Source organism: Scheffersomyces spartinae (genome assembly GCF_019049425.1).
Source record: "Scheffersomyces spartinae strain ARV_011 chromosome Unknown scaffold_2, whole genome shotgun sequence".
Lineage (NCBI taxonomy): Eukaryota > Fungi > Ascomycota > Pichiomycetes > Serinales > Debaryomycetaceae > Lizanozyma > Lizanozyma spartinae.
This window is the reverse complement of record NW_025065049.1, coordinates 463933-488439: the sequence shown is the minus strand read 5'-3', so window position 1 is coordinate 488439 and position 24507 is coordinate 463933. Positions and strand designations below refer to the sequence as shown.

The following is a 24507-nucleotide window of genomic DNA, read 5'->3' as shown; positions in this document are numbered from 1 at the left end:
GCAACTCACCCTTACTTTTGCTCCTTGTATGGTTTCCATAATATTTGCGTTTACCACTTACTATTATTATTATAGTGCAATTCTGTGATCTCTAGGAATTAATTCAACCGCTTGTATATAAGATCGCTATACCTTTGCTTTAATCAGTAGCTCTGAAGCATCTTCTAATCGTCTACATAGAACTCCATATTAACTCAACGTATGCTCGTCAATTACTAGTATTTACATCGCTATGTACAGAATGGAAAGACCTTAGATCTTTTGTTAAATCATGCATGCATACTCCAACTTTCAAAGTTAGTCTATTGTCTAATGTGCTTCTTGCACGATCTTAACAGTGATATCTTCTAACTCGCCAGTGGATAAGAGTTTTTCCCGAATAAACTCTTCTGCTGTTTGCTTTCCATGAACTAAATTAACTGCACCTACCAATGCTAAAAGCATTTGTGCACTTACCTTCATTTCTCCACTAGAAGCAAAGTTAACTTTATTATTATATGATTTCCAAAACATTACCGAATTTAATCCATTCTGTTTGGCAAAAATCCCTAATGCCATTCTTGAACCTAACTCCTTGGCAATGGGAGTTCCTATCACATCAAAGTTCTTGCCATTAATAGCTGATTCATTATTGGTATTTGGAGTGTCAATTACATATTTGGCAAAGTATAGTTGAACTAATTTAGATCCCAATGCGTATAATTTTTCATTATGTGGTTTTATCCCATTCCCAAATGATTTATGAGTCAAACATTGTAATGTTAATTCATCACTAACAGCATATTTGTCACTTAAAAACTGTTTGATATTCTTGATGTTTTCCGAATCAGTCCCATATTTATAGCCTTGGTTTGTAACAAACACTTGTTCAGGATCTCTCTTCAATCCTGCTACTCTTGGTCCCTTGTGCAAATAAATACTTCTGGTGCATTCCACATTACGAGCAACGTTGGTTAACGCAATTCTCGCTCTCATGATGGAACTTATGGTCATTGTAGGATGAATGATTAATGCAGATCTTTGGCTTGGAATCTTCTCGAAATTGTGTCCTTGGTTCTAAAATATTAATCGAACACCTTTCCAAGATAATTCTTTGTGGATTCCCCCTCTGCACAATCGATGTAAAGTATTATAACGATGGTTAGAATGGATTACTAGTTGATCTTGAACTATTGTGGTTGCACTTACAAGATGAAAATTTTTTTACATAACAAAAACCTCAAGTGCGACTTCCCAGCAAATGGACACATGATTCCTAATGAGGAAATCTGTTACTTTTGCGGCCAAATCTAGTATTGATCATCTCATCGGAAATACAAGTATTGTTACCATAGAGAGTTAACTGAGAGGCATATTCTTCTAGCTGTAGTTAGGTTGATTTGATCAGCATGGATATCTTTAGAATTCTTTCAAGAGGTGCAGCTTTGAAGAAGAGTAAGGATGTGACCACAGATTATGCTCTTCCTTCAGAGAGAAAAGTGAAACCTCAGACTAAAGCACATAGAGAAGAAACTCTTAGACAACAAGTCGATAAAGAAATTGATTTCTTTCATACTAAGAAGAAAAACAGTAGTAATGTTCCTGCTGTTGAAGAAGCATCAAGCACAAATACAGTCCTGGACAACACTGAGTCCACTAATGAACCCATAGAAGAAATCCCGTTGAAAATAGGTAATAAGGAAGATGCAGAAAAATGGAGAAAAGCCAACATGTCAAAAGTCAGTGGTGATGATATTCCTCATCCTATTGGATCATTTGAAGATATGATAAGTCGATTTAATTTTGATAAGAAGATTTTATCGAATTTAATCGATAATGAATTTGTGGATCCTACTCCAATTCAATGTGAAAGTATTCCAATTACATTGAATGATAATGATTTAATTGCATGTGCCCCTACTGGTTCAGGTAAGACTTTGGCGTTTTTAATTCCCATGGTACATCAATTGTTAACTTCTAGACCCAAGGGAAAGAATTACGGCATTAGAGGGTTGATTATTTCGCCAACCAATGAATTGGCTCTGCAAATTTCTCAACAATTAGAAACCATTACTAGAGGTAAAAAGTTGAACACTACCATACTATCCAAACTGATTGCCAGTAAGCTTAAGAATGACATAATAAAGGGAGATAAGTATGAGATATTAGTGACTACACCATTGAGATTAATTGATGTTGTTAAGTTGGGGAAATTGGATCTTTCAAAAGTTGAACATTTAGTTATTGATGAAGCAGATAAGCTTTTTGATCAAGGATTTGTGGAGCAAACTGATGACATTTTATCCAACTGTTCTAACAAACTGTTAAGGAAATCAATGTTTTCTGCCACTATCCCATCAGGTGTTGAAGCTATGGGTAATTCAATTATGAGAGATCCTATTAGAGTGATTATTGGGCATAAAGAAGCAGCCAGTAGTACTATTGATCAGAAACTTGTATTTACAGGTAATGAAGAAGGGAAATTATTAGCCATTAGACAAATGCTTCAACAAGGAGAATTCAAGCCTCCAGTGATTATATTCTTACAATCTATCCATAGAGCCAAAGCACTATTCCATGAATTGTTATATGATCGATTGAACGTCGATGTTATCCATGCAGAAAGAACTCCCAAACAAAGAGATGAAGTGATCAAGAAATTTAAAAATGGTGATATTTGGGTCCTAGTAACCACAGATGTTATTTCCAGAGGTGTTGATTTCAAAGGAGTTAATTTGGTTATCAATTATGATGTTCCTCTGAATGCTCAAGCATATGTTCACAGAATAGGTAGAACTGGTAGAGGAGGGAAAACTGGGAGAGCGGTTACCTTTTATACTAAAGAAGATTCTCAAGCCATTATTCCAATTAGAAACGTCATGAAACAATCAGGATGTTCTCAAGGTTATAGTGAATGGATGGAAGGTATTTCCAAGTTGTCCAAGAATGAAAAAAAGTATATAAGAACTCATGAAAAACGAAGAGGTGAAATATCAACAGTTCCTCAAGTATTTAAAGATAAACGAAACAAGAGGAAACTTATGATTGAAGAATCTAAAAGAAAGAAACAACAAACAGAACAGATTGCTACATCAAAATAGTGTGCACTATGGACATATGGATATTTAAAAAATGTATAAATATATATACATATATATGAGAGTAATCAAATAAAAATAGTGAAATGTTTATAACGTCAAAAGTCTTTGCTTTGTCACATTTAAGCTAGTGTACATCTATTCAGGTATATAAACAATGGTCATCCTCCCCGAACCCTTTAATAAATCATATCACTATAATCTAGTGGTGTTCTTGGTGGCCACCAACAGATGGGTAACCCACAATATGTCTTCTACCAATGATTTCACCCAATGAGAAGAAAGCTAACAATTGAGTACCATAAATGGCAGCCTTAGCAGCACAAGCCTTGCTGAATTGGAAGGAACCGGCCTGTTCCAAAAATTGCTTTTGTTGAGCAGGAGACTTGACAAACTTAATCCAACTTTGGTAAACTTGTTGGAATTGTTGACTGGATGGAGGAGCCAATGCTTCCTTCTTGTACACAATCTTACCCACTTCAACGGCAACCTTCGACCAGTAAACAGTGGCGTTAGACAACTTGGTGAGCGATGAGGTCAATTTTCCGACAGCAGACATCTTTTGTATATTGAAGTTAATGAATAAATATGACTTGATTCTCACCCGATACAGTTTATGGTTCTAGTCTTTAAAAAAAATTTCGATTGTGAAAAATTCATTAGCGATTGTTTGTCTCGAACCAGCCAATGAGGGTCTACCTTGTAGACTTCCCAAATAGGCAGTAAGTGTAAAGCCCACAAATAATACTTGCTTATTTCTGTCTTAGTTTATTCCATATATATATAAATATACCATTACTCATACTCTAATTTACAACAGTAGCCCAAACCGTTCTGGCCATATCATAGGAGCAACTAAACTCCAAGCGTATAGCAAGTAGCACACCCAACTACTGACAATCTTGAGCCAAGCAGAGAAATAAGTACGGCCAACAGGAACAAAATCACCTAGATCATCTTGTTTCACATTTATAGTCAACAAAGTAGCCACGTATTGAGTTGCCAAAAAGAAGATTATATGGAAAAGGGCATAATTATATTTGACTCTTGTTCTTTCCTCTTCTTCATAATCTTCATCTTCATCACCATATAAATTGGCTTGAGATAAGGCACTTTCGGGTAACAGTCCTTCATTTACAGCTTGTAATAATGCTTGGTATCTCATTTCATTTCTAGCACTCACTTCTGATGTTGAATTATTGTCAATAGATTCCATTGGGGCTCCTCCACTAATAGCATTATTGGCAGCAGCTCTTGTGGTGGTATATGCTACAGCAATAAACGTGAAAAATGCCCCTAAAACAACTGAAGCAGTTCTTGTTCCACGAGATCTAACCAATGGGTTGCAATATTTATCATCTGGCTCGCTGGCTACAGCACTCATTATCAAATAAGTACAATACACCACAACCATGGATGCTTGAGCAATTCCTGCTTGAGGGTTCGATTCTTGGATTTGTTGGTTAATAGACATGAATGTAATTGCTAAGGAAAATAACAAATTCAATGTAACTGCTGTTTTATTCATATTGCATCCGTCTCCAGCGAAAAACCAATACATGACGACTGTCATAACAATACTGGCCAAGTACATAGAAAGTGTACCACCGATAAGAAACCTCTTCCAAAGAGAAGCATCTCCTTCACCTGTTAATTCTTCCATTTCAATCTTTTCAAGACATGTTTCAGCCCAGGCATGAGCAAAATCGACCAACAAAATCAATCCAATCCCTAAGAATATGGTGGAGAAAATAATGGCAATATGATTCCCATAAAAGACAAAGAATCCATCGGGAATAAGAAGGAAATTAACTGCTATTAATGCAAGCCATCCAAATACCTTTACTTTCCAAAGGCCATTCTGAATAATAGCTCTAGGATCTTTTGTAGATTTAACACCAACAAGAAGTCCTGCTAATACTAAATGGAAAAGTCCCAATGAGAAATTAATCCGATGAACAGACGTGAAACTTATGCATTGACTACCATCTGGTCCACACTTTTTATTGATGAAGCCAAAAGTTGCCTTCTCCAATTTGTTGATTATAAATGGCGATAATGCTATCCACGATAAAAGGGAGTTAACTAAAAGCATAAAAGCATATGTCAATCTTGTCATAATGGAGGACGTAAAAGTCCCCCCAATCGAACTGCACAACGCAGTACATGCAGCAGCTCCGCAACAAGATGCAACAGTAGACATCGCAGCAGTACCAGCTGCTATCGGCAACGACACTACAGCTCCCATTTCAATACTATTAAGTAAAGTAAATTGTATTAGGACGAAATGGTAGTAAATAGTGGCTGTAAGTCATGTCATATAATTCGTGTGAATTACTGCCTTCTCCTCGGAATTCGCTCTCACAGTTGGTCGGAAGAACCCTCGGACAAATGGACGCTATCATGCTTTAGTCACAACTTCAAGTATTACAATCAGCCAGGTCTATATCAAAATGCAGCAATTAGATTATACTATACAATTTTTTAAAGGACATTACAACAACCTCTTACAAAATGGTACCCATGTTGACATGAACAGCCTTGGCTTGAGTGTACATGGTCAAACCGTATTCACCCAATTCTCTTCCAAAACCAGACATCTTAACACCACCGAAAGGAACGTGAAGATCAGAGTCATTGGAAGAGTTAATCCAAACCATACCAGCCTCCAAATCAGCAGCAAATTGATGAGCTCTAACAATGTCCTTGGTAAAGATAGAAGCACCTAAGCCATAGTCAGTCTGGTTGGCCCATTCCAATACTTCTTCGTCAGTCTTAAACTTAGAAACGGCAACAACGGGACCAAAGATTTCTTCATTAATAATTCTCATGTCTGGTTTGCAGTCAGAGAAGATGGTTGGCTTGATGAAGTACCCATTCTTCAAATCACCTTCTTCATTCTTTTCACCACCAATAACAACCTTGGCACCCTCCTTCTTACCAATGTCAATGTAGGACATAATCTTGTCGTGATGAACCTTGGAAATTTGAGGACCAACAACGCTATCTTGACCGAAAACATTACCTTGTTTATATTCAGCAAGGACATGATCAGCAAACTTCTTAACAAAGTCATCGTAAATATCTTCGTGGGCGTAAATTCTGGAGGTAGAAGTACAGACTTGACCTTGGTTAGTCATGATACCAATGGCAGCCCACTTAACCGCTTGTTCAATATCAGCATCAGGCATAACAATCAAAGGAGACTTACCACCACATTCCAAGGTAACAGCCTTTAAGTTTGAAGAAGCAGCCTTTTGAATCAATCTACCAGTGGCAGTAGAACCAGTGAAGGCAATCTTATCAACATCAAGATGAGAAGCCAAAGCATTACCAGCAACAGCACCGTAACCAGTAACTATGTTTAAAACACCAGCAGGGAAACCAGCTTCAACCCATAACTTACCAAGGTGTAAAAGAGACAAAGGAGTAATTTCAGAAGTCTTCAACACAAGAGTGTTACCAGCAGCAACAGCTGGAGCAATTTTCCACACAGCCATCAAGATAGGGTAATTCCATGGAATGATTTGACCACAAACACCAATTGGTTCATGGATGGTATAAGCAAGTTTTTTAGGATCATTTTGAATGAGCTTACCTTGAATCTTATCAGCCCAACCAGCATAATATCTGAAGACTCTAATAGCTTCTTCAACATCAAAGATAGCATTTGTATACTTGGCCTTACCAGAATCCCAAGCTTCCAAAGCAGCAAGTAAATCTTTATTCTTCTCTAATAAATCAGCAAACTTAAACAATAAGTTACCTCTGTCAACACCAGTTGACTTCTTCCAGGACTTGAAAGACTTACGAGCAGCTGCAACAGCAATATCGATATCTTCTTCTTCAGCAGCATAAACAGCAGAATTAACTTCACCAGTGGAAGGATTAATTGAATCTAAAGTAGCACCAGATTTAGATTTAACAAATTCATTGTTAATGAACAAACCTGTTGGTTGTTGAACTTTAGTTCCATCAGGTAATGTGACGTCGACTTCTAATGGTAAAGACATTTGTGCGTATATTTGCGGATATATTGGAGTGATAAGAATGTAATTGGTCAACCAAACGAGGTAAGGAAAAGGAGAAGAAAAAACCTTTATGAAATTTTTAATCAGATATATCACTGAAATTATATATATACCAAAATCAAAGATGGCCGTTATCGTAGCCATATCAGGATCAAAAAGTTAATTGTTGTGGACCCCAGATTTGGCTGTTACCGCTAAGAGACTACCTAAAAGGGAAAGTATTTCCACCGCACTATGTGCAGAATAATGCTTATTATAACTGGATCATCGCGGTTGAATTACTGTATCAACGATTTAAAAAACTTGTCTTAGGAGGGGAACAAACGGCGGTTGAACTTTAGTTGCAAGGTGGAAATCAAGGCACTTTAGACATCATCTAAAATTTACAAAAAGACTGTGTCTAGGACTGATTACTAAGTGAAGTTTGATATTGAGCTCTAATCTACTTTGAAGGGCGGCTATAAATGTTTTATTAAGATAATGCAAGTAATTTCTCAGCTTAGACTGTACGATAAGTGTGTTATTATTAGCTTCCTTTCGTAGGTGTATTATGGATACTAACATTGTACGACTTTAGTGTGCGATCTCAAGTGGGAGCGCGACCAGGACCAAGCCTATCGCATGTTATCGTAAGCTGTCACGGATGTATCATTAACAAGCCGTAGATAGTAGATGGTTCGAATATTCTTAATCTGAGTAGATCCTAATCGATCACATTCTTTGCAAACTTAAGAGATTTATTATTGTTATCTTTAGCTTACACTAGATAGTTGCAATGAATGAGTGAGAAGCTGCTGTATCTCCTTTCGGCTGCAAAATAGATGGTGACGAACTTTGTTGCAATCATTTTAAAATGAAGGCTTTTTTTGAAGCAGAGTGTTTAGTCCTAGCCGCCGCAAGTAATACTTATCTTGAATGCAGCTACCATTAAAATTTACCTTTCTAGCCACCTTGGCGATAAGTGCTATTGTATCTCTGGTGGAAGATACAAAGCCTGAGGTACGGGGTTGTCGTCTTGAAAAGAGAGTAGTAAAACAAGAGTTAATTGATGAGGCTGTTTCCTTGATGAATTATGTTTCCAAAAGCTATAACGGATCTGATACTTCGATAACAAGATCCATTAGAACCCCTGGCTTTGATGCAACTTACCACTATGTTGCTCAAGAATTGAATAAACTAAGCGAGTTCTACGATGTGTTCACACAGTTGTTTATGGTTCCAAAATGGCAAGCGAATAGCCATCTGATTACCATCAATAATATGGATTTTTTAAACTCAACTGTAATTGAAGGTAGTCCTGGTGGTGAAACGCATGGCAACGTAAATGTTGCCTTGAATTATGGTTGCTTCCCTAAAGACTATTTCCTCTTTGGTAAGATTTTCATTGTTAAGAAAGGTCAATGTTCCTACCTTGATAAAATACAAGCAGCTTCTGAAGCTTCTGTAAGTGGATTATTAATATACGATGATTCTTCAGACACAAATCCACATATTCAATTAAAGGGTCGCTTTGGTACTCAAGTTCATGTTACAATTCCAGCATTTGGAATTTCAGCAAATGATGCTAGAAATCTTATTGAAAAATCAAAAAAGAAGAAGAATCCATATATCAGAACTCAATTAAATTCTACAACGTCTTACTTAAAATTTGGCAATATCATTGCAACCTCCAAAAGTGGTAATCAAAGTAATATTGTTATGGCAGGTGCGACCATGGACTCATCAAATGGAAGTAAAGGAGTTAACGATAATGGTTCAGGAGTGATATCTTTACTTAATATTGCCAAGTATTTGACTTCTTTTGAACTTCATAATGCCGTTAAATTGTCTTGGTGGGGTGGAGGTAATCATAGAGCTTTTGGTTCAGTTAATTATGAGTGGGCTGGAGGCAATGATATTGACAAAGTTCAAGTTTATCTTGATTTGAATACACTCGCTTCACCAAATTATGGGTACCTTATACCCAACTATTCCCCTCTCACAAAGGATTTCAGTAAATACTTTTCTGCAAAGGGTATCCCGTATAAGGAAGTTGATTTTGGGTTTGACTCTAAAATTTTCATTAATGACCTGTGGGTTTTCAGTGATTTAGGAATTCCTTCTGGAAGTGCAAATGCGGGTAAACTACATTTAAAGGATGGGGATGCAGTTCAGAAGTTTGGAGGAGTTGTGAATACTCCTTACGATCTGTGTAATGGGTTATCATGTGATGATATATCAAACTTGAATCTTGATGTGTGGTTCAACATGACTAAGGCATATGCGTATCTTATTGGAGCTTATTCCAACTCAATTGAAAATGTACCCAAAATTCCAATTAAATCGGGTAAAATTTTAAATTAAACAACCAACTTAGAAGATCATCTAGGGTTACCTAGGTAAATCAAATGAATTGCTAATTTGTTATAAATATATCACACACGTGTAGTTTTCGATTTGTTTAATGCTTAACTTTTTATATATTCTTCGTATCTTAAGCACATTTTAGTAAAATGCTACAAATTGACTGTTGCCACCTGGACAAACCTGCGATATTTGATACTTAACTTCTTACTATTATTAGTCCAAAGGTCATTTTACTGTTCTTTAACCATATTATTTATTGACATGGCTATCTAATTGACATGGCTCTCGTATTAATCTTGTACCCCATATTATATCCAGGTTCTGGATCGAAAATTAGTCATGCCCCCCACCTTATCCTGAATCGCGCCATAGATCCATATATCAACGACTTTTCGTCACTTTTCTTTCTTCAATTGACCTAAGTACCAAATCATGTCTGTTGATTTATCTGTGTTTGGAGGAGTTAGTCCTGCTCACAATGATTTCCGTAGTGATACATTGACCACTCCCACCTTGGAAACGGTTCAAGCCATTTCCAATTCCACTCTTGGTGACGCAGTCTATGAAGAAGATGACAAAACCCATGAGTTAGAACAATATGTTGCTATACTTTTAAATAAACCCAAGGGTCTCTTTTGCGTTTCTGGTACAATGTCTAATCAAATTGCCGTTCGTACCCACTTGAAACAACCTCCTCATTCTGTATTATGTGATTATCGTGGTCATATTTTTGTTAACGAAGCTGGTGGATTAGCTACTCTTTCCCAAGCAATGGTGCAACCAATTCACCCAAAGAATGGTAAGTACATGACATTGGTAGATGATATTGAACCTAACTTCATACCAGATGATGGCGAAATTCATGGTGCTCCTACTAAAGTGATTGCACTTGAAAATACCTTACACGGAATGGTGTATCCAATCGAAGAAATCAAGAGAATCTCCGTCTTTTGTAAGGAGAATGATGTCAAATTGCATCTAGATGGTGCCAGATTATGGGATGCTCTGGTCCATGATGAACTCCCATTACTGGAATATGGTCAATATTTCGATTCTATCTCAATTTGTCTTTCTAAGGGAATTGGTGCTCCAATTGGCTCTATTCTTGTTGGTGACGAGAAATACATTACTAAAGCAAATCATTTCCGCAAGCAGCAAGGTGGTGGTGTCAGACAGTCAGGTATTTTGGCTGCAATGGCTTTGGCTGCTATTAAAGGTAATTTCCCCAAGTTTGCTCAAGTTCACCAATACACCAAAGAAGTTGCAGACGTATGTGATTTGCTAGACATCCCTTTGGAGCATCCTCCACAGACCAATTTTATCTTTATTGATCCCTCTAAGAACATCGCCAAACTTGTTGAGATTCTGACTGCTGCTGGACTAAAGGTTAACTCAGGGAGATTAGCATTTCACCACCAAATTACTCGTGAAAGTGTAGATAAGATCATTCAAGTGCTTAAGGAATGGTGGCTGAAGCATAATAAGGAATCTGGGTCTGGAACTTACTACAAATAGATTGCCACAAATACAGTAACTAGACATCTAAATATCTAAAAGAAAACACTTGTAAAGACACGTAATTGTTGTAGATGAAATGTCAATTTTATGTTGCATCATCATAGGCATACACACTCTAAATTTTGTACGAAGAAAATCAGAGATCCAATCCGAAGCACTTGAACGAATTGGTCTTCTGCTGTGTGCCCCCATGCACTCAGAAAAAACTCTATAAATGTCATCTTCGTCTTCAGTTTATCTCACAGCACTCACACCACAACTACAAATGTTTTGGAATGATGAGTTCAACTTCGAATTGTGTGTACGAATTCTCACTTTGAAACAACAAATTCAAGTGCATCTGGCACAAGATCGTCTCCTCAGGTACAAGAAACTTCTTAACTACTTGCTTATTAGATATGTGTTCAATCAGCTTATTCAGAAGCAGAGCTTAGAAAGCCCAGTGAATTTCACCTACACGAAAATGGGGAAACCTCAATTTCCAGGTATAGAGTTTAATATTTCCAGTAGTAACTTGGTTTTGGGTCTCGGAGTTAGTCAAAACCAGCGTCCTATTGGAATAGATTTGAGCCACGAACAACAGCGTATAGACCCACACAGTATTGTAGACCAGTTCCGCTCAATCATGAGTGACGATGAAGTTGACCAATTGGAATCAATGTCCGATGTTGGTCAACGATATCTCAAGTTCAATCATTTGTGGACATTGAAAGAGGCTTACAGCAAGTATTTAGCACTTGGACTTAACATGGACTTGGCTTCTTGTTCGTTTGAAATGGGGAAACTCGACGATACAGAGAACAAGTTCCCTCCAGAATCAGAGACTGAAGTATTACCACTACATGTTAATTGGACACAACTGTTTCTACAGACACAGACTCAAAAATGCCATTCATGTGTGGTTAAACCACCTATAAATCCTGATCGACTCCCGGTAATACTTTCTGTTGTGCATGACGAATCCCATCCAGCTAAGGTATACTATATTGACATGTTTATTGTGGTTCTGAACATCCTCACGTCTCTTAAGTCATCGGGTTCGGCATAGAACTTAAGGAAAATCATCGAAACTTGGGGAAACATTGTAAGTGTTCAGTGTTCACATTGCTTTTTAACTCATTTACAGTGAAGACATTGTCGACATCGTCCATACCCATTGATATTCTATCACTACTGATAAAGATCTATACTTATAGATGACTTATACTACAATGATCTCACCTTTGAGAGCGATGAGCAGATCGCGCGTTTTCCACAGATGCTTATCGCAATACCTGAACCAACTATATGTGCATTCTATACCTGAAGGAGGATATAAGTTTTCAGTTTCAAACGATCCAAAAGTGTTGGCTCTTGGTTATAGTAAATGGCCCAAGGCAGACCATCCTGATGATTTCCGATCGGAACCTAAATTCGTAAGCGCATTGCAACTGTTGATCAGTGACAAGGTTCAAGATGACTTTTCGTTTATTATTGAAGCTGGAACCAATGCCCTGACATTCATGCCTATTTATGATTTCCGTGAAATACCTTCTTACTGTCGTGTTCCTAATATTGAAAGTGTTTTCGGATATATTCAAGTAGATGATTTAGGAAAAATGATTCCGGGTACTTATCAATCCAATGTTATGTACAGAATGTGCAATTGGAATGGATTGCCCAAGTTTAGTGATTTTATGTATGAACAGATCAAACAAAAGTTGGAATTAGAGGTGGATTAAATGCAGTAGCAGGTTGTCGTTATGTATATACAAATTCAATCAATCACCATATAAATATACAGTAGAATACCTAATTTTGGAATTAGTAATGAATGAGTGCCCATCAAAGCTCCTCATAACTAATATAAACAAAAACTTAGATATTGTAGTTCGCGACAACTATGATATTGCTATGAAGTTAACCCTGAAATATGGGATTGCCTTCAGTCATTCATCTTATGGGAATTACACGAGCCAAGAACACGATTTCACTGTGTATGGCACAAACAATGCATAAACCTTCTATTGCCTCAATAGTACCAAGAATCATTCATGATTTCCTAGATTGAAACTTTCGCTTCTACAATAACAATATGAGAGCTCATAGCAATTGACCACACCAACCCTTTGTGAGTGGGGTGAAACCAACTATGACATAACAATAGATGTTTCAATTTATTAAGCCACATAATAATTTATACGACGATTATTACATAGAATATTTCGTGAAGAGTGTTTCCTACATACTATCCACTTCTACAACAATATTCATAACTTAGTGTTATTGTGCTTTATAATTTCTTGTCTAATTAATATGGCCGTGAACAATCAAGAAAACAACTAAGAGAGCAATATCCCTAATTCTTCAGTTGGTTTAAAAAATCGTCTATGATACCCAGTTAGCTACCTCTTGGTTCCGCTCTTCCTGATCTCTGAAATATTCGCTTCGTCAAACTGTTCCTGAACTCAATGTTTATTCAATCGTATACCAGTGAAAATTCAATACTAAAGCCTCACGTACGGTTGCACCACTTAAAGGTGTTTGTGTAACAATTTTACGGGAATGCACCACCGCTTCAGGGGAATTATTGGATGAATGCCTTTTATCGCGTAACTAGTATAGAATACAAGATAATTTTAACCTTATCACCTGCAGAAGCTTTGGCTAACTTAAAACATGTGACAAGGACAGGCTATGCAATCATCAAGATATTAAAATAGCTTTAGTGTGGTTACAGTCACACCCAAGATACAAGAAGGATTGTTCCTCTCCTCAAGGCTGATGTAGGACTGCATATTCCATTTTTGGATGCATCCTCGTAAAGATGCATGCACCATTACCAGCCGCTCAATGGTTTCATCATCTGTTCTAATAAAAATACACCAATAAAATTTATAACATTAATGTGATAGTTGTTAACGAAAACTAGGAATAAGCCACAATAAGGACAATGATTAGCTTACGGTGTATGACAGTAGTAAAAAAGTTAAATTAAAATTCCATTCCATTCTTCCCCCATCAAATGATTGAAACTTAACATGACTGGTCATCCTTGGGCTGTTTTATTGTACTGCGTGTAAAAAAAGTGTTGTTTATCGTTCTTTGAAAAAATTAGCGTTGCAGAACTTGCCTCCCGGTTTGCAGCAAATGATTGCTCCCCAAGAATTGGGATATAAATAAAGAATTTTCTCTTGTTAATAAATAGCAATGATATAGAAAAACAGTCTTAAATATTCATTAAACTTTCTGATACATTGAAAGAACCATGAAACTTTTGAAAGGAGTTAATAACATTGTCTCATTGGCAATAAGATTGTCGCAGCTAGTTTTCGGTATTATCGTTTTCGCTTTAGGAGTTTTCGTTGCTGATAAATTTGACAGTGGAAGAGCAGGCTTCAATGCTGCCGTTGGTATATTAACGATTCTTTATGTCGTGTTTTTATTGGTGTTTTATAAATTTGCTTTCACAATCTTAGTGTTAGCGATTGACCTGCTCTTTTTTTTGTTGTGGTTGATTGCATTTGCACTTTCAGCAAATGATATTGGAAGTGCCAGTTGCGACTTCTTTTTTGCTTCTAGCAGTTACAAATCGGCTTGCCAATCTTACAAGGCAATAATTGCTTTTGGTGTACTCAGTTGGCTCCTCTTTATTGCTTCCCTTGTTTTGATTATTTTGTTCCAGGTTGTTCCTTTAGCAAGAAATAAGGCTCCAACAAAGTCTTGGACCGCTTTAAGCACCTTGTGCATGGGTGGTATCTACCCTCAAAATACGCTTGTTCGCCATGCTGATGCTGAAAATAACACTGGAGTGACAAATGAAAATGATCCAGTGGCTGGCGAACATAAGTATACAACTGATAATCTGACCACTGGTGAGCACAAGTATGATGGACATGGGCTGAGTTTAGGTGAGGCTCATTATGACTCTAACGTTCACAACGGTGGTGAAGCCATGTATGACTCAAATGCTCACCATATAAGTGAACCCAGATTTGATTCCAATGCTCAGACCATGGCTGCTCCAGGTGAACAGCCAATTGGCTACGGAGCCAAATGAGGTGTCTAACGCCAGCTGAACTTTAATTCTTTTATAATACCTGCCATTTACATTTTTCAAAAGTGTAGTTTAAATTTGGCTGTTCAATAGTTGAATCGTATTATATTGTATCTTTTTCGCAACAAGTAGAATCAGCACTTGTTATCATACTGAAGCAAGTGAGTGTCTTTAAAACTACCAGATCTTGGTTAGAAAGATGGTGGTATTGAGTCAGTAATGCAGCTCATCTATAAATACTTTCAAATGTTACTGTGGCAGGATAGTAATACAACTTTAGTAAAAATACGGTCACAACATAGAAAGTACATTCTCTCACTTGGATTAACTTTTCCGCTACTAGCTTTTCTAAATTTGCATGGGATACTAGACTCTTAATGAATCAGATTTCAAGTATTTGGTTTTCGGTCATACTAGGTTAAAGTTACGTTAAATATTACAAACGTCATCTATGTAAAAATAGTTAACACCTCACACCTTGTTTGCGTCTTGAGTTCTATTTAGTATAATGTGAATCGTCAGTTAATTCTTATTTCTTGCACTCTTTCAATGCTTCGTTATCTCTTTCCATTCTTTGCTATCTCTTCGCTCTTGGGACCAAAATTTGATCTAGTTAAATCCATGTCAGCACCTATTAGTCTGTGTTACACCCAGATTGAGTACTGCATAATTTATTCATCGTAATAAAATAAGCAAGATTTGCAGCCGCTAAAGATTCCCATCATCTTCAGCAATTGCATGATAACTCCTCGTAGCTAAACCCGGCAATGCTTAATGATTTCATCCAGTCACAGAAGGTTAGCCAAGAATACGATATGACCTGAGAATTCTTTCCACTAAGTTTCCAAAAAGTTAGATATTTTCAAATTTACAACTACTAAAATTTTATGTAATCTGTAAAAGCCATGAACAAATTTTCCGTTCTTACATTACTAACAAGAGTATTATAAATACTTTACTCCTTTTTTGTTGTCATAGGTATTGATGTTCCAATTATATTTGAAGCATACGGTGGTAGAAGTGCTGCTAATGCTGGAGTTGGCATATTTGAAATCACTAATGTCCTTTTAGTTTTTTTTTGTATAAGCTTCTTGTACGCTGTTTGTGTCCATTATTATAATCATTCTTACTGTGGCATGGTCATCTGCATTTGCACTCACAGCTAGTGATGGGGACGCTTGATTACACTGCATTAGTGTCAAATGTTGATAGGTGGGGAGATGCCTACATTAACTCTAATTTCAAATCTTCTTGCCAGATATACAAACCATTAATTGCTGAATTTGATTCTTTTTATAGTTTGCTTGCCATGGTTGTTGTGTACTAAGTTGTTCCCTTATCAAGGAGTAGCACACCAACATCGAGCTGGGCTTCTAGAAGTTGATTTATGCTCGATGCTTCACACAAAACACTAGTGAGATACACTAGTGATATTTAACGCAACGGAGACCAGCTTTCACAGATAAATCCCATACCTAGGCAACCCAACTACACTACAGATAATATGTACACTAGTGAGCCCTAATATGGCTGCTCCAAATTAAAACTAGTTGGCTAGAGGTAAGAGGCTACAGACCTACTTATTGATATAAGTAGACTACATTATTTGTCTATGAGCATGGGTAGTAGAACGTCCTTGAGCTCATAACTTTATTATGAAAAGCACGAGCTCACTAAATTTACATACACAAATTGGTTCTAAGCTTGTTTTAACAACAATCTAGCAATCATATTGCTTGTATGCGAAACCGTAAAGTGCTAACAGTTTGCCAAAAACCTGTGACAGTGGTTAGTAACAAAGAGAACTAATTAAGATCGGAATGGGGTTAGAATACGAATCCGTTAAATAAGTGTTACAGCCTTGCTGTTGTGCGGCCGTCCTCAATACGGAGGTTCTAATCACGGTAAACAAGTTTGTGTTGCTTTTCATTCGATGGAGATTGCTCTCGATCAGGCTTTCAAAGTTATATAAAAACTGAAACTACTAAGTATCAATGTGGCTGTTTCCAATGTAGAAAAGCCATAAACACCAAATATTTTATTAAATATCGTTGGGTGTCCAGCCTTTTGGATACCATTTTACTTTATCTGGGCATTCATATTTGGGTGGCTTGTAGATAATAGCATCCGTACGTTCAAATTCACCATCTCTTACACTGCCCTTAACGATGTGAAAGTAGTACACTTCCTTGATTGCACCATGCCTGTTACAACTGATATGTGGTTTCTTGCCATAACCCTTTGTTAAGGCTTCTTCAACCTCTGATAATTTGTATTTATTCTTTGCGTCAGGGTAAATACCCGCTTCAACCATCCACTGGTAAGTGGGGAGTTGGTAAAATAATTCAAGAGTCTTAGTAAAATATTCATATAAGTTTCGACCCTTCATGTCATTTTTATCATAGCATTTTGGTCTCATTGTACGAACACAAGTACCATGTTTATTCCATTCATTTACCCATAAATCTGGACCATTATTCTTAAGGTTCAACCAGTTTCGTTTCATAAACTGGTATGAATCATAATCGTCGAACTTTGTAAATAAGCTTTCAAAATCATAGTCTTTTGTTATATTAAGGTCGTTACAACAACTAACTTCGTAGTTTCCATTACAAAAGTCCGGCCAAAGTCCATGTACTGTAAATAAGTTGTCATCACCCACAGCAGGATAATAATCCCAAAACTGTGTTTGCACTAAAAGACCACCTGGACTTTCAAAGCAGCATGTATTGCCAATGGGTGTGGAGTTTGTGCAACTAAAAGGAAGATCCAATGGACATGAACTATCTGTATTTAAAGGAATTTGTTTGGCGACGGCCAATGCTATGAAATATGTAAGTGATAATTTCATTGTGCTGTAAAACTGAGACTTGGTATTTTGCACCCGAATGAGTTTTCCAAGCCAAAAATAAATTGTGCTTTCGATTCATTCTTATACCCGAGGCCAAGGAATCATTTCATACCACTACTAGAATTACTGAACTATGATAATAAGTAGTACGGACACCTTCAATAGTCCGCGGCGTTTTGAGTTTACTTACGTTCATGTATTAAGGGAACGGGGTAGCAATGCAATGGTATCATTAGTGTGGGAGAAAAGCAATTCTGCTAAGTAAAATGTTCCAATTTAGTCTAACAATAGAATGTGTACTATTAGAGATTAATGATTTCACTGAATCACTAACCTTCGATCCTAAACTTCGATCCAATTGGTCATAAAATAGGCCCATGTGTTGCATAAAGTTTGCTAGATGGTGAGAATGCATATATTTGCTTATTTTCTAGATCTTCTCGGTAGGTCTAACCGAATGCGGAAGTCAATAATGTACGGGGTACAGCGATTTAAGTGTAAATGAAATGTAATGTGGGGTTTAGCAATAGTTATTTTTAACATTCAGTTCTATAATTTCTTATGTATCTACCAAGACCTATTTTTTCAACCAATTATAACAACTTCAAACTTGAAGTGGTGATAGGTGAAGCAACTCAGTTTTTGCCTGATAAAGGAATGCGTTTACGTATATGCATAAATTAGCTCGAATTGCCTGTGAAGTGGAGTGATGATTATGCCCACAATCAATTACGGATGAAAGATAACTTCGTATCTTAAGTCATATATAACTCAAAAGCATTAAATCTGAAATACAATCTTTACTTGGCTTCAAACCTACCTACCAGTCATCTTAGGAGTATCCCCACATCGCAGGGGTCCCAAGCTTACTGCATGCTATTGTAATGCAAAGGCGTGGTAATTTTTATGTGTATATGTGATAATTACTAGTATGAGAGTGCTCTCCGGCAAAAATACATGAACAAGAGAAGATGCATTAGCTCCTATACCAAATGTGTATTACAATTAAGAGAGTACCGTAGACTGTTACGAAATTAAGCTATTAGTTTCATACTAAAATAGATTTGAGTCTACACGCGAAGAACAAGATAATAAGAATTGATGCATGAAATCTGAATCCTTTAATTCTTCTATCACAGGTCAAGAGCCAGTATGTATATTATGCTAGATGTTTAAGAAAGTGGATGATGTTAAGACATCAAAGCTGAATATCAGACAACAATTGCTCTAAATTGAATAGAGTAAAACTATTTAAGTCTATATTATCTTTATGTTAAGACAAGTTATAAATTAATATGGAATGGGCTTCTATATCTTTTATCCAAACTATGCTTTTTTTGGCAGCAAGGCAGTCCTCAGGTTACCACGACAGGTAGTACATCGAGAAGCCCTAGAGTAAGGTGCTAATTGATTAGATCTTTTACATTTAAGATGTTCAGTAGGAATAAATATTTTATCTAATAGGGAAATACTTGATCTAAAAAGCACCTTTATATAAATTACCAACTGTGCCGAATAGGATGCATGTACGATTTCGTTTTCCTACCTCGTACATAATGGAAATTATATAGGGAGCTTCATATTCCACTTGCATTTTTTACATCAGCTATTTTAATTTCATTTTGTGGATGTATGATGTTGTTTTATAGAACTCTAAAAAAAGAATGCCTGCTGAAACTACCACACTAAGAAGATAATAGATCCAATAAATGTTGATTTATAAGACTTTTGTACTTTTCAAATGTCTATTGCAAGATCAACTTGAAACTATCTGCACAGTCTCCACCAACTTCAACTGGAACTTGCACAAACTTTCCACTACCGTGGGATAAATCATATCTTAAACAGAAATTTTCAATTCCTCCATATGAAATAGCCTTTGACAGTTTGTTTAATTGGAATTGATTTCTTGACGGAGAAATGTTAGCATTACATTGCAAAATCCCATCAATAACACCACAATATCCCTTAGAAGACTTTACATTATAGCCTCCAAATTCCAGCTTCAAAAGAGTGTAAGTGGCACAGGTTCCATATTGGTACCAATTACCATTGCTGATCAAACATCCGTTGTGGTTAGTCAATTTAATATGGCCTCTTAAACCTGGAACTCCAGAAGGTTTACCTGGCGAGCCAGGCCCTGTGTGTGTTGGGTGTAATGGATTCCCTGGTGTCCAGCCCTTAGGATACCATTTAATGCCCTGTGATGGGCAATTAGAGGATATCATTGAATCAATTGGAAGGAAGCCTCCATCTCTAACGCTTCCTTTTACGTGATGAAAGTACCATACTTCTTGCAAAGCACCATAACGATTACATTTGAAAAATGCAGAATGGCCTTCGAAGTTGGAAGATATAGCCTTAGCTATTTCATCCTTGGTATAAGTTTTTTCAGCATCAGGGTAGATTCCATTGCTAGTTAAAAACTCATAAGTGGGAACCTTATGATATAAATCGACTGCTTTTCTAAAGTAATCGTAGACATTTTGATTCTCTTTGTACAGAGATCCGTAACACTTTGGATTGAGAGTATTAATGCATGTCCCGTGTTTGTTATATTCATGAATCCATAAACTTTTAGCATCACCATTAAAATTAAGCCAATACTTCTGCATCGTATCCCAAGTTTCTGAGTCCCCAAACTTATTGAACAATGATTCAAAGTCAAATCTTCCATCCAACTCTAAGGCGTTATTGCAAAATTGTTCATAAGAACCATCACAGTTATCAGGCCACAACCCATGAAGAGTCCAGCTTTCATTATCACCAACAGCAGGATAATAATCCCAGAATTGGGTCAGAAGAAGAACACCACCAGGGCTTTCAAAGCAACATGTATCGTATATCGGGGTGGAGTTGGAACAACTTGGAGAGATATCAATTGGACATGAAGGAGAGTCCAATTGGTGGAGTTGAGAGCTCAATGGTAATGGCAATTGCGGTATAGAGAAAGCAATGGCCTCAGCAAATAAATAAAGTGATAGCAAAACAGCTCTCATAGTCACTACTGCTTGGGGGAAAGTTCAACAACACGTTACAACCGTTGTAGGATAGGTAATCAAGTTTCCATGGATTTTACTCACGTTGCCTCCTCCCTCAATTTCAGCCTGCACGTTGTCAGAAAGACTTACCCGGCACTAGCATTCAATTTAAAAGGTTACCCGGCACTGGAACTGCTTAACTTTTGTCCAGATTGGCACCCTCCTCCGCGCAACGGCTATGGCTGCCCGAACGGGTAACCAGTTCCAAATAGAAGAGCGTTAGGACTACTCCGATGGTGGTGCATATAAAACATCACTAAAGGCCATAAAGTAGCTAACACAAAAGGTCAAAAGTGAAAGGTTTCTCCTTCTTTCCTTACCTAACTTGATGGATCGTTCTATTGATAGGTTTATTGTTTTGGAGTGATTGTTGAATAGAAAAGAAATCATCAGATTGCGATTCTTTTATTTATATGTTTTAGTTTCTGCTGTTTTATGTTATTGAAGCTTTCTTTATTGTAACACAATATACTTGTATACTCAAAAGGTTATAAGCTGATTGTGATATCAAAAAAAGTGGATGAATATTTATCTCTAGACGGAACGAAACAATTTGAATCTTGACACTAGTGAAATATAGCGCTCCAATATTGACTTTCTATTCAAGTTAGACCTTAACTTCAGTACTATTGTCTTGTTCCCGTGCGAACACTAAGACCCCACAATTCAATAATATCAACAACGATAAAACCATTTTGCTGTATCTTGTTTTCTTTCTTTTTATCTCGTCCCTGATACTTTGTTCAATACACATGCTCCATTCTACAAATGCCTGGATCCCAGAAATTTAGTCTGATAAGAAAGGAACTTAACCGGTCCAAAACAGGGTGCTTTTGCTGTCGAAAGAGAAAGAAAAAGTGTGATGAAGTTCGTCCCGTATGTACGGGATGTCAACGGAACAATATCCGATGTATTTACCCTTCTACTCCTAAACAGGCCATGCCTAAAGGCTTTGAGTTAGTCGCTGAACAGTACGATAAGAACGTGGTAGTTAAGAAGCTTATTATGGTATCAATGACCAACGATACACCGGATAACAGGGGTAGGCTCTCTATTGTGAAAGAACATAATTTTGATGGTCAAAAGAATCGAATATCAAATCCACATCCACAATCTCCTATAAAAGTAAAGACAGAAGATATACAACAACAATTTACTCCTACAAATTGTTTTCTGTCTCCTTTGAATACAGCATCGACTACAAGTTTTGAGGATGCTTTAACTTACCAGCATAATGAACCCTTACCAGCTGAAAGTCACTTAAACCAACAAAATTCTTTGGGACATCACGATGGCATACTTAGTCCTCTGATGTTCATAGATTTGGCCGATATCAGAGTTCCAGATGGCGTAAATAATACCGAACCTCAAAGCTCTCAACCATCAAATGATGAAAAAGATGATCACGAGACTGAAATGCTTTTAGACGAGGAATTAAGCAATACTGCTTCAATCGATGGGGAAATTTATACGAAAAGATTTGAAAACTTATCCATGCCATCGAATGGTAACACGTTTTCGAATTCTGCAGTTCAACCCTATGCTTCTCCTCATGATAAATCATCCCCATTAAGTGCCTTTTTATTGGATGCTCCATTGATTAATTTCTCCAAGTATGTACCAAACGTTACGCTTTCTCCAGAGAATTCGAAGCTTTATTATCACTTTCTTAATGACTTTATGCCCTCTATTTCACCCTCCCATCCCCCCCCCAAATTGACTGTTTGTGCCCAATGGTCTGGAATAGTTGACAATCCATTTTTACTTGAGATCTTTTTAAGTTGTGGGGCATCGTATATGAGTTTCAAGAACCCGAACTTCTCGTCCATGGCAGAAAATCGATATCGTCGAGCTTTGAGGATGTTAAGTGAAGTCCTTGAAAAGGGACAAGATGAAGATGAAAATACTGAAACCTCTGGCCAACTCACTCAAAGCTATGGTAGCAAATCTTCTTTAAGTGATCAAGATTGGGTTTTCCCAGCTATTCTTACTTTATTGCTTAGAGATAGGGCTATTGGTGCATCAGGGTCACAATTAGCTAAGCATTTGATATTTTTGAATACGTTGTTGATGAAAAGACTACACAAGAAGAGTGCAGAAAAGGATTTCACTATAACTCCATTGGAGAAAACTATCTTTGATTCTTCACTTTTCAATTATACAAATGTCATTATGTGTTGTTCTGAACAAGATTTAGTTCAATTACCTGATCCAAGCTCATTTTATGGGACCATCAATAAATTTGTTTCTGTCAACATGTATAATGATAGTGATTTTAAGTGGGTCTTGAATCCAGTTACTGGTAGTGCTATTGAAGAATTTCAGATTATGGGTAAATTGATTTGGTTATTACGTTTACATCACTGTATTAGTAATAAATCACTGCCCAATTATATCAAGAATGAAGATTTCTGGAACATGGTGATGCCACTCAAAGAACAAATTGAATTGGCAAAAACCAAATTGAAGAAACTAATTGGTGAATGGGAAAATACACCTGGTGGTGATAAAAGTTTGAGGGTTAACCTTTCAGTTTCGAATATTATTCTTTCTGGCTGTATCATTTTACTAGAGAAGATTATAAACCCTTCATTACCTGCATATCTTGATTTATTTCAAGATAGAGTCAAGGGAGTATTTCATGATCTTTTGAATTATGTCACTAGTGATCTGCATTCATCTTGTCTTATTCATTTGAGTTTATTTATTGTAGGATGTGCTTCAGTTGGTGATGAGCAAAGAGCATTTCTTCGGAATTATCTTCTTCAAGATTCCAAGACTCTAAACTCGGTCGCAACAACAAATATCTTACAAGTTTTACAAGACTCTTGGGATCGAGAAAACTTTGAGAAGAATCTCAATTTACACGATGAAAATTATCAATCTTTTGATCTACTATTTGATAGAAGTGCCATTGAACTTCTTTGCTTCTAGCTTCTCTTTTTTGGGACGGTTTTTTTCTTCTTCATTTCTTTTAACATGTTATTTGTGAGTTTACTAGTTCCCCTTGTATTATACTAATTAATTTTCAACCTAAAATAATATCGAAGTTTTCTGTACAATATTTGGATTCCTTTTTGATTTGTATGCCGTATTTTTACACTAAACGTCCTTTAGTGACCCCTGAATAAAACAGATGATCTTCAAAATATCGTAGGTCGAACATTGAAAAACGTTCAACGGTCACACTTCTCGTTCTTTCTATTAAGGTTATTTAATGCATGACAGGCTCAACAAATTTGTGTTGATTTTTCATGCAATAGAAGCCCAATCTTGCTACATATGGGGCATAGCCTTACCCCTCGTAAAATTTGGCATATTACGGGATAATAAAGTATAATTATACCACCTTTTTTTCACTCTTTTGCCCTTGAAACTAATCAAAGCCTATCCTCATGTGGGTTGATCGACTAGACTCAATTGTGAATGCTATATCATTTACCTTCTGCTTCCTTGTGCCCGCATGTCTCACAGCAAAACTGATATCCAACTTTACGCTTTCTCGTAGTTATAAAGGTAACGATATAACCCTTCTCAATCTTCAATACTTTATCAATTATTGGCTCTGGTATGTTATATTGGAACAAATACAACACCTAGAAAACTT

At 36.7% G+C, this 24507-nt stretch overlaps 12 protein-coding genes across 12 annotated transcripts; 6 read left to right on the top strand and 6 right to left on the bottom strand.

Annotated features, from left to right (window-relative positions):
• Positions 1 to 309: 309 nt before the first annotated feature.
• On the bottom strand, positions 310 to 993 carry KQ657_002276 (mitochondrial 54S ribosomal protein mL57; the record flags this gene model as incomplete). Its single annotated transcript, XM_043193048.1, has 1 exon — positions 310 to 993. One exon carries the CDS (start codon positions 991 to 993, stop codon positions 310 to 312), a length of 684 nt encoding a protein of 227 aa, XP_043051436.1.
• Positions 994 to 1388: 395 nt separating this feature from the next.
• On the top strand, positions 1389 to 3080 carry CHR1 (RNA-dependent ATPase; the record flags this gene model as incomplete). Its single annotated transcript, XM_043193047.1, has 1 exon — positions 1389 to 3080. The coding sequence occupies one exon, from the start codon at positions 1389 to 1391 to the stop codon at positions 3078 to 3080; it is 1692 nt and encodes a 563-aa protein (XP_043051435.1).
• Positions 3081 to 3279: 199 nt separating this feature from the next.
• ATP20 (F1F0 ATP synthase subunit g) lies at positions 3280 to 3636 on the bottom strand (the record flags this gene model as incomplete). The annotated part of the gene is made up of 1 exon (XM_043193046.1): positions 3280 to 3636. The coding sequence occupies one exon, from the start codon at positions 3634 to 3636 to the stop codon at positions 3280 to 3282; it is 357 nt and encodes a 118-aa protein (XP_043051434.1).
• A 252-nt stretch (positions 3637 to 3888) lies between these two features.
• On the bottom strand, positions 3889 to 5482 carry KQ657_002273 (uncharacterized protein; the record flags this gene model as incomplete). The annotated part of the gene is made up of 2 exons (XM_043193045.1): positions 3889 to 5332; positions 5475 to 5482. 2 exons carry the CDS (start codon positions 5480 to 5482, stop codon positions 3889 to 3891), a joined length of 1452 nt encoding a protein of 483 aa, XP_043051433.1.
• Positions 5483 to 5584: 102 nt separating this feature from the next.
• Positions 5585 to 7090, bottom strand: KQ657_002272 (uncharacterized protein; the record flags this gene model as incomplete). The annotated part of the gene is made up of 1 exon (XM_043193044.1): positions 5585 to 7090. One exon carries the CDS (start codon positions 7088 to 7090, stop codon positions 5585 to 5587), a length of 1506 nt encoding a protein of 501 aa, XP_043051432.1.
• Positions 7091 to 7887: 797 nt separating this feature from the next.
• On the top strand, positions 7888 to 9451 carry KQ657_002271 (uncharacterized protein; the record flags this gene model as incomplete). Its single annotated transcript, XM_043193043.1, has 2 exons — positions 7888 to 7891; positions 8055 to 9451. The coding sequence occupies 2 exons, from the start codon at positions 7888 to 7890 to the stop codon at positions 9449 to 9451; spliced, it is 1401 nt and encodes a 466-aa protein (XP_043051431.1).
• A 435-nt stretch (positions 9452 to 9886) lies between these two features.
• GLY1_2 (threonine aldolase) lies at positions 9887 to 10969 on the top strand (the record flags this gene model as incomplete). The annotated part of the gene is made up of 1 exon (XM_043193042.1): positions 9887 to 10969. One exon carries the CDS (start codon positions 9887 to 9889, stop codon positions 10967 to 10969), a length of 1083 nt encoding a protein of 360 aa, XP_043051430.1.
• A 466-nt stretch (positions 10970 to 11435) lies between these two features.
• Positions 11436 to 12693, top strand: KQ657_002269 (4'-phosphopantetheinyl transferase family protein; the record flags this gene model as incomplete). The annotated part of the gene is made up of 2 exons (XM_043193041.1): positions 11436 to 11975; positions 12349 to 12693. The coding sequence occupies 2 exons, from the start codon at positions 11436 to 11438 to the stop codon at positions 12691 to 12693; spliced, it is 885 nt and encodes a 294-aa protein (XP_043051429.1).
• Positions 12694 to 14219: 1526 nt separating this feature from the next.
• KQ657_002268 (uncharacterized protein) lies at positions 14220 to 15011 on the top strand (the record flags this gene model as incomplete). Its single annotated transcript, XM_043193040.1, has 2 exons — positions 14220 to 14364; positions 14650 to 15011. 2 exons carry the CDS (start codon positions 14220 to 14222, stop codon positions 15009 to 15011), a joined length of 507 nt encoding a protein of 168 aa, XP_043051428.1.
• Positions 15012 to 17049: 2038 nt separating this feature from the next.
• On the bottom strand, positions 17050 to 18690 carry RNY1_2 (ribonuclease T2-like; the record flags this gene model as incomplete). Its single annotated transcript, XM_043193039.1, has 3 exons — positions 17050 to 17714; positions 17972 to 17985; positions 18680 to 18690. 3 exons carry the CDS (start codon positions 18688 to 18690, stop codon positions 17050 to 17052), a joined length of 690 nt encoding a protein of 229 aa, XP_043051427.1.
• A 914-nt stretch (positions 18691 to 19604) lies between these two features.
• RNY1_1 (T2 family ribonuclease) lies at positions 19605 to 20858 on the bottom strand (the record flags this gene model as incomplete). Its single annotated transcript, XM_043193038.1, has 1 exon — positions 19605 to 20858. The coding sequence occupies one exon, from the start codon at positions 20856 to 20858 to the stop codon at positions 19605 to 19607; it is 1254 nt and encodes a 417-aa protein (XP_043051426.1).
• Positions 20859 to 21668: 810 nt separating this feature from the next.
• Positions 21669 to 23834, top strand: KQ657_002265 (Zn(II)2Cys6 transcription factor; the record flags this gene model as incomplete). The annotated part of the gene is made up of 1 exon (XM_043193037.1): positions 21669 to 23834. The coding sequence occupies one exon, from the start codon at positions 21669 to 21671 to the stop codon at positions 23832 to 23834; it is 2166 nt and encodes a 721-aa protein (XP_043051425.1).
• Between the last annotated feature and the right edge of the window lie 673 nt (positions 23835 to 24507).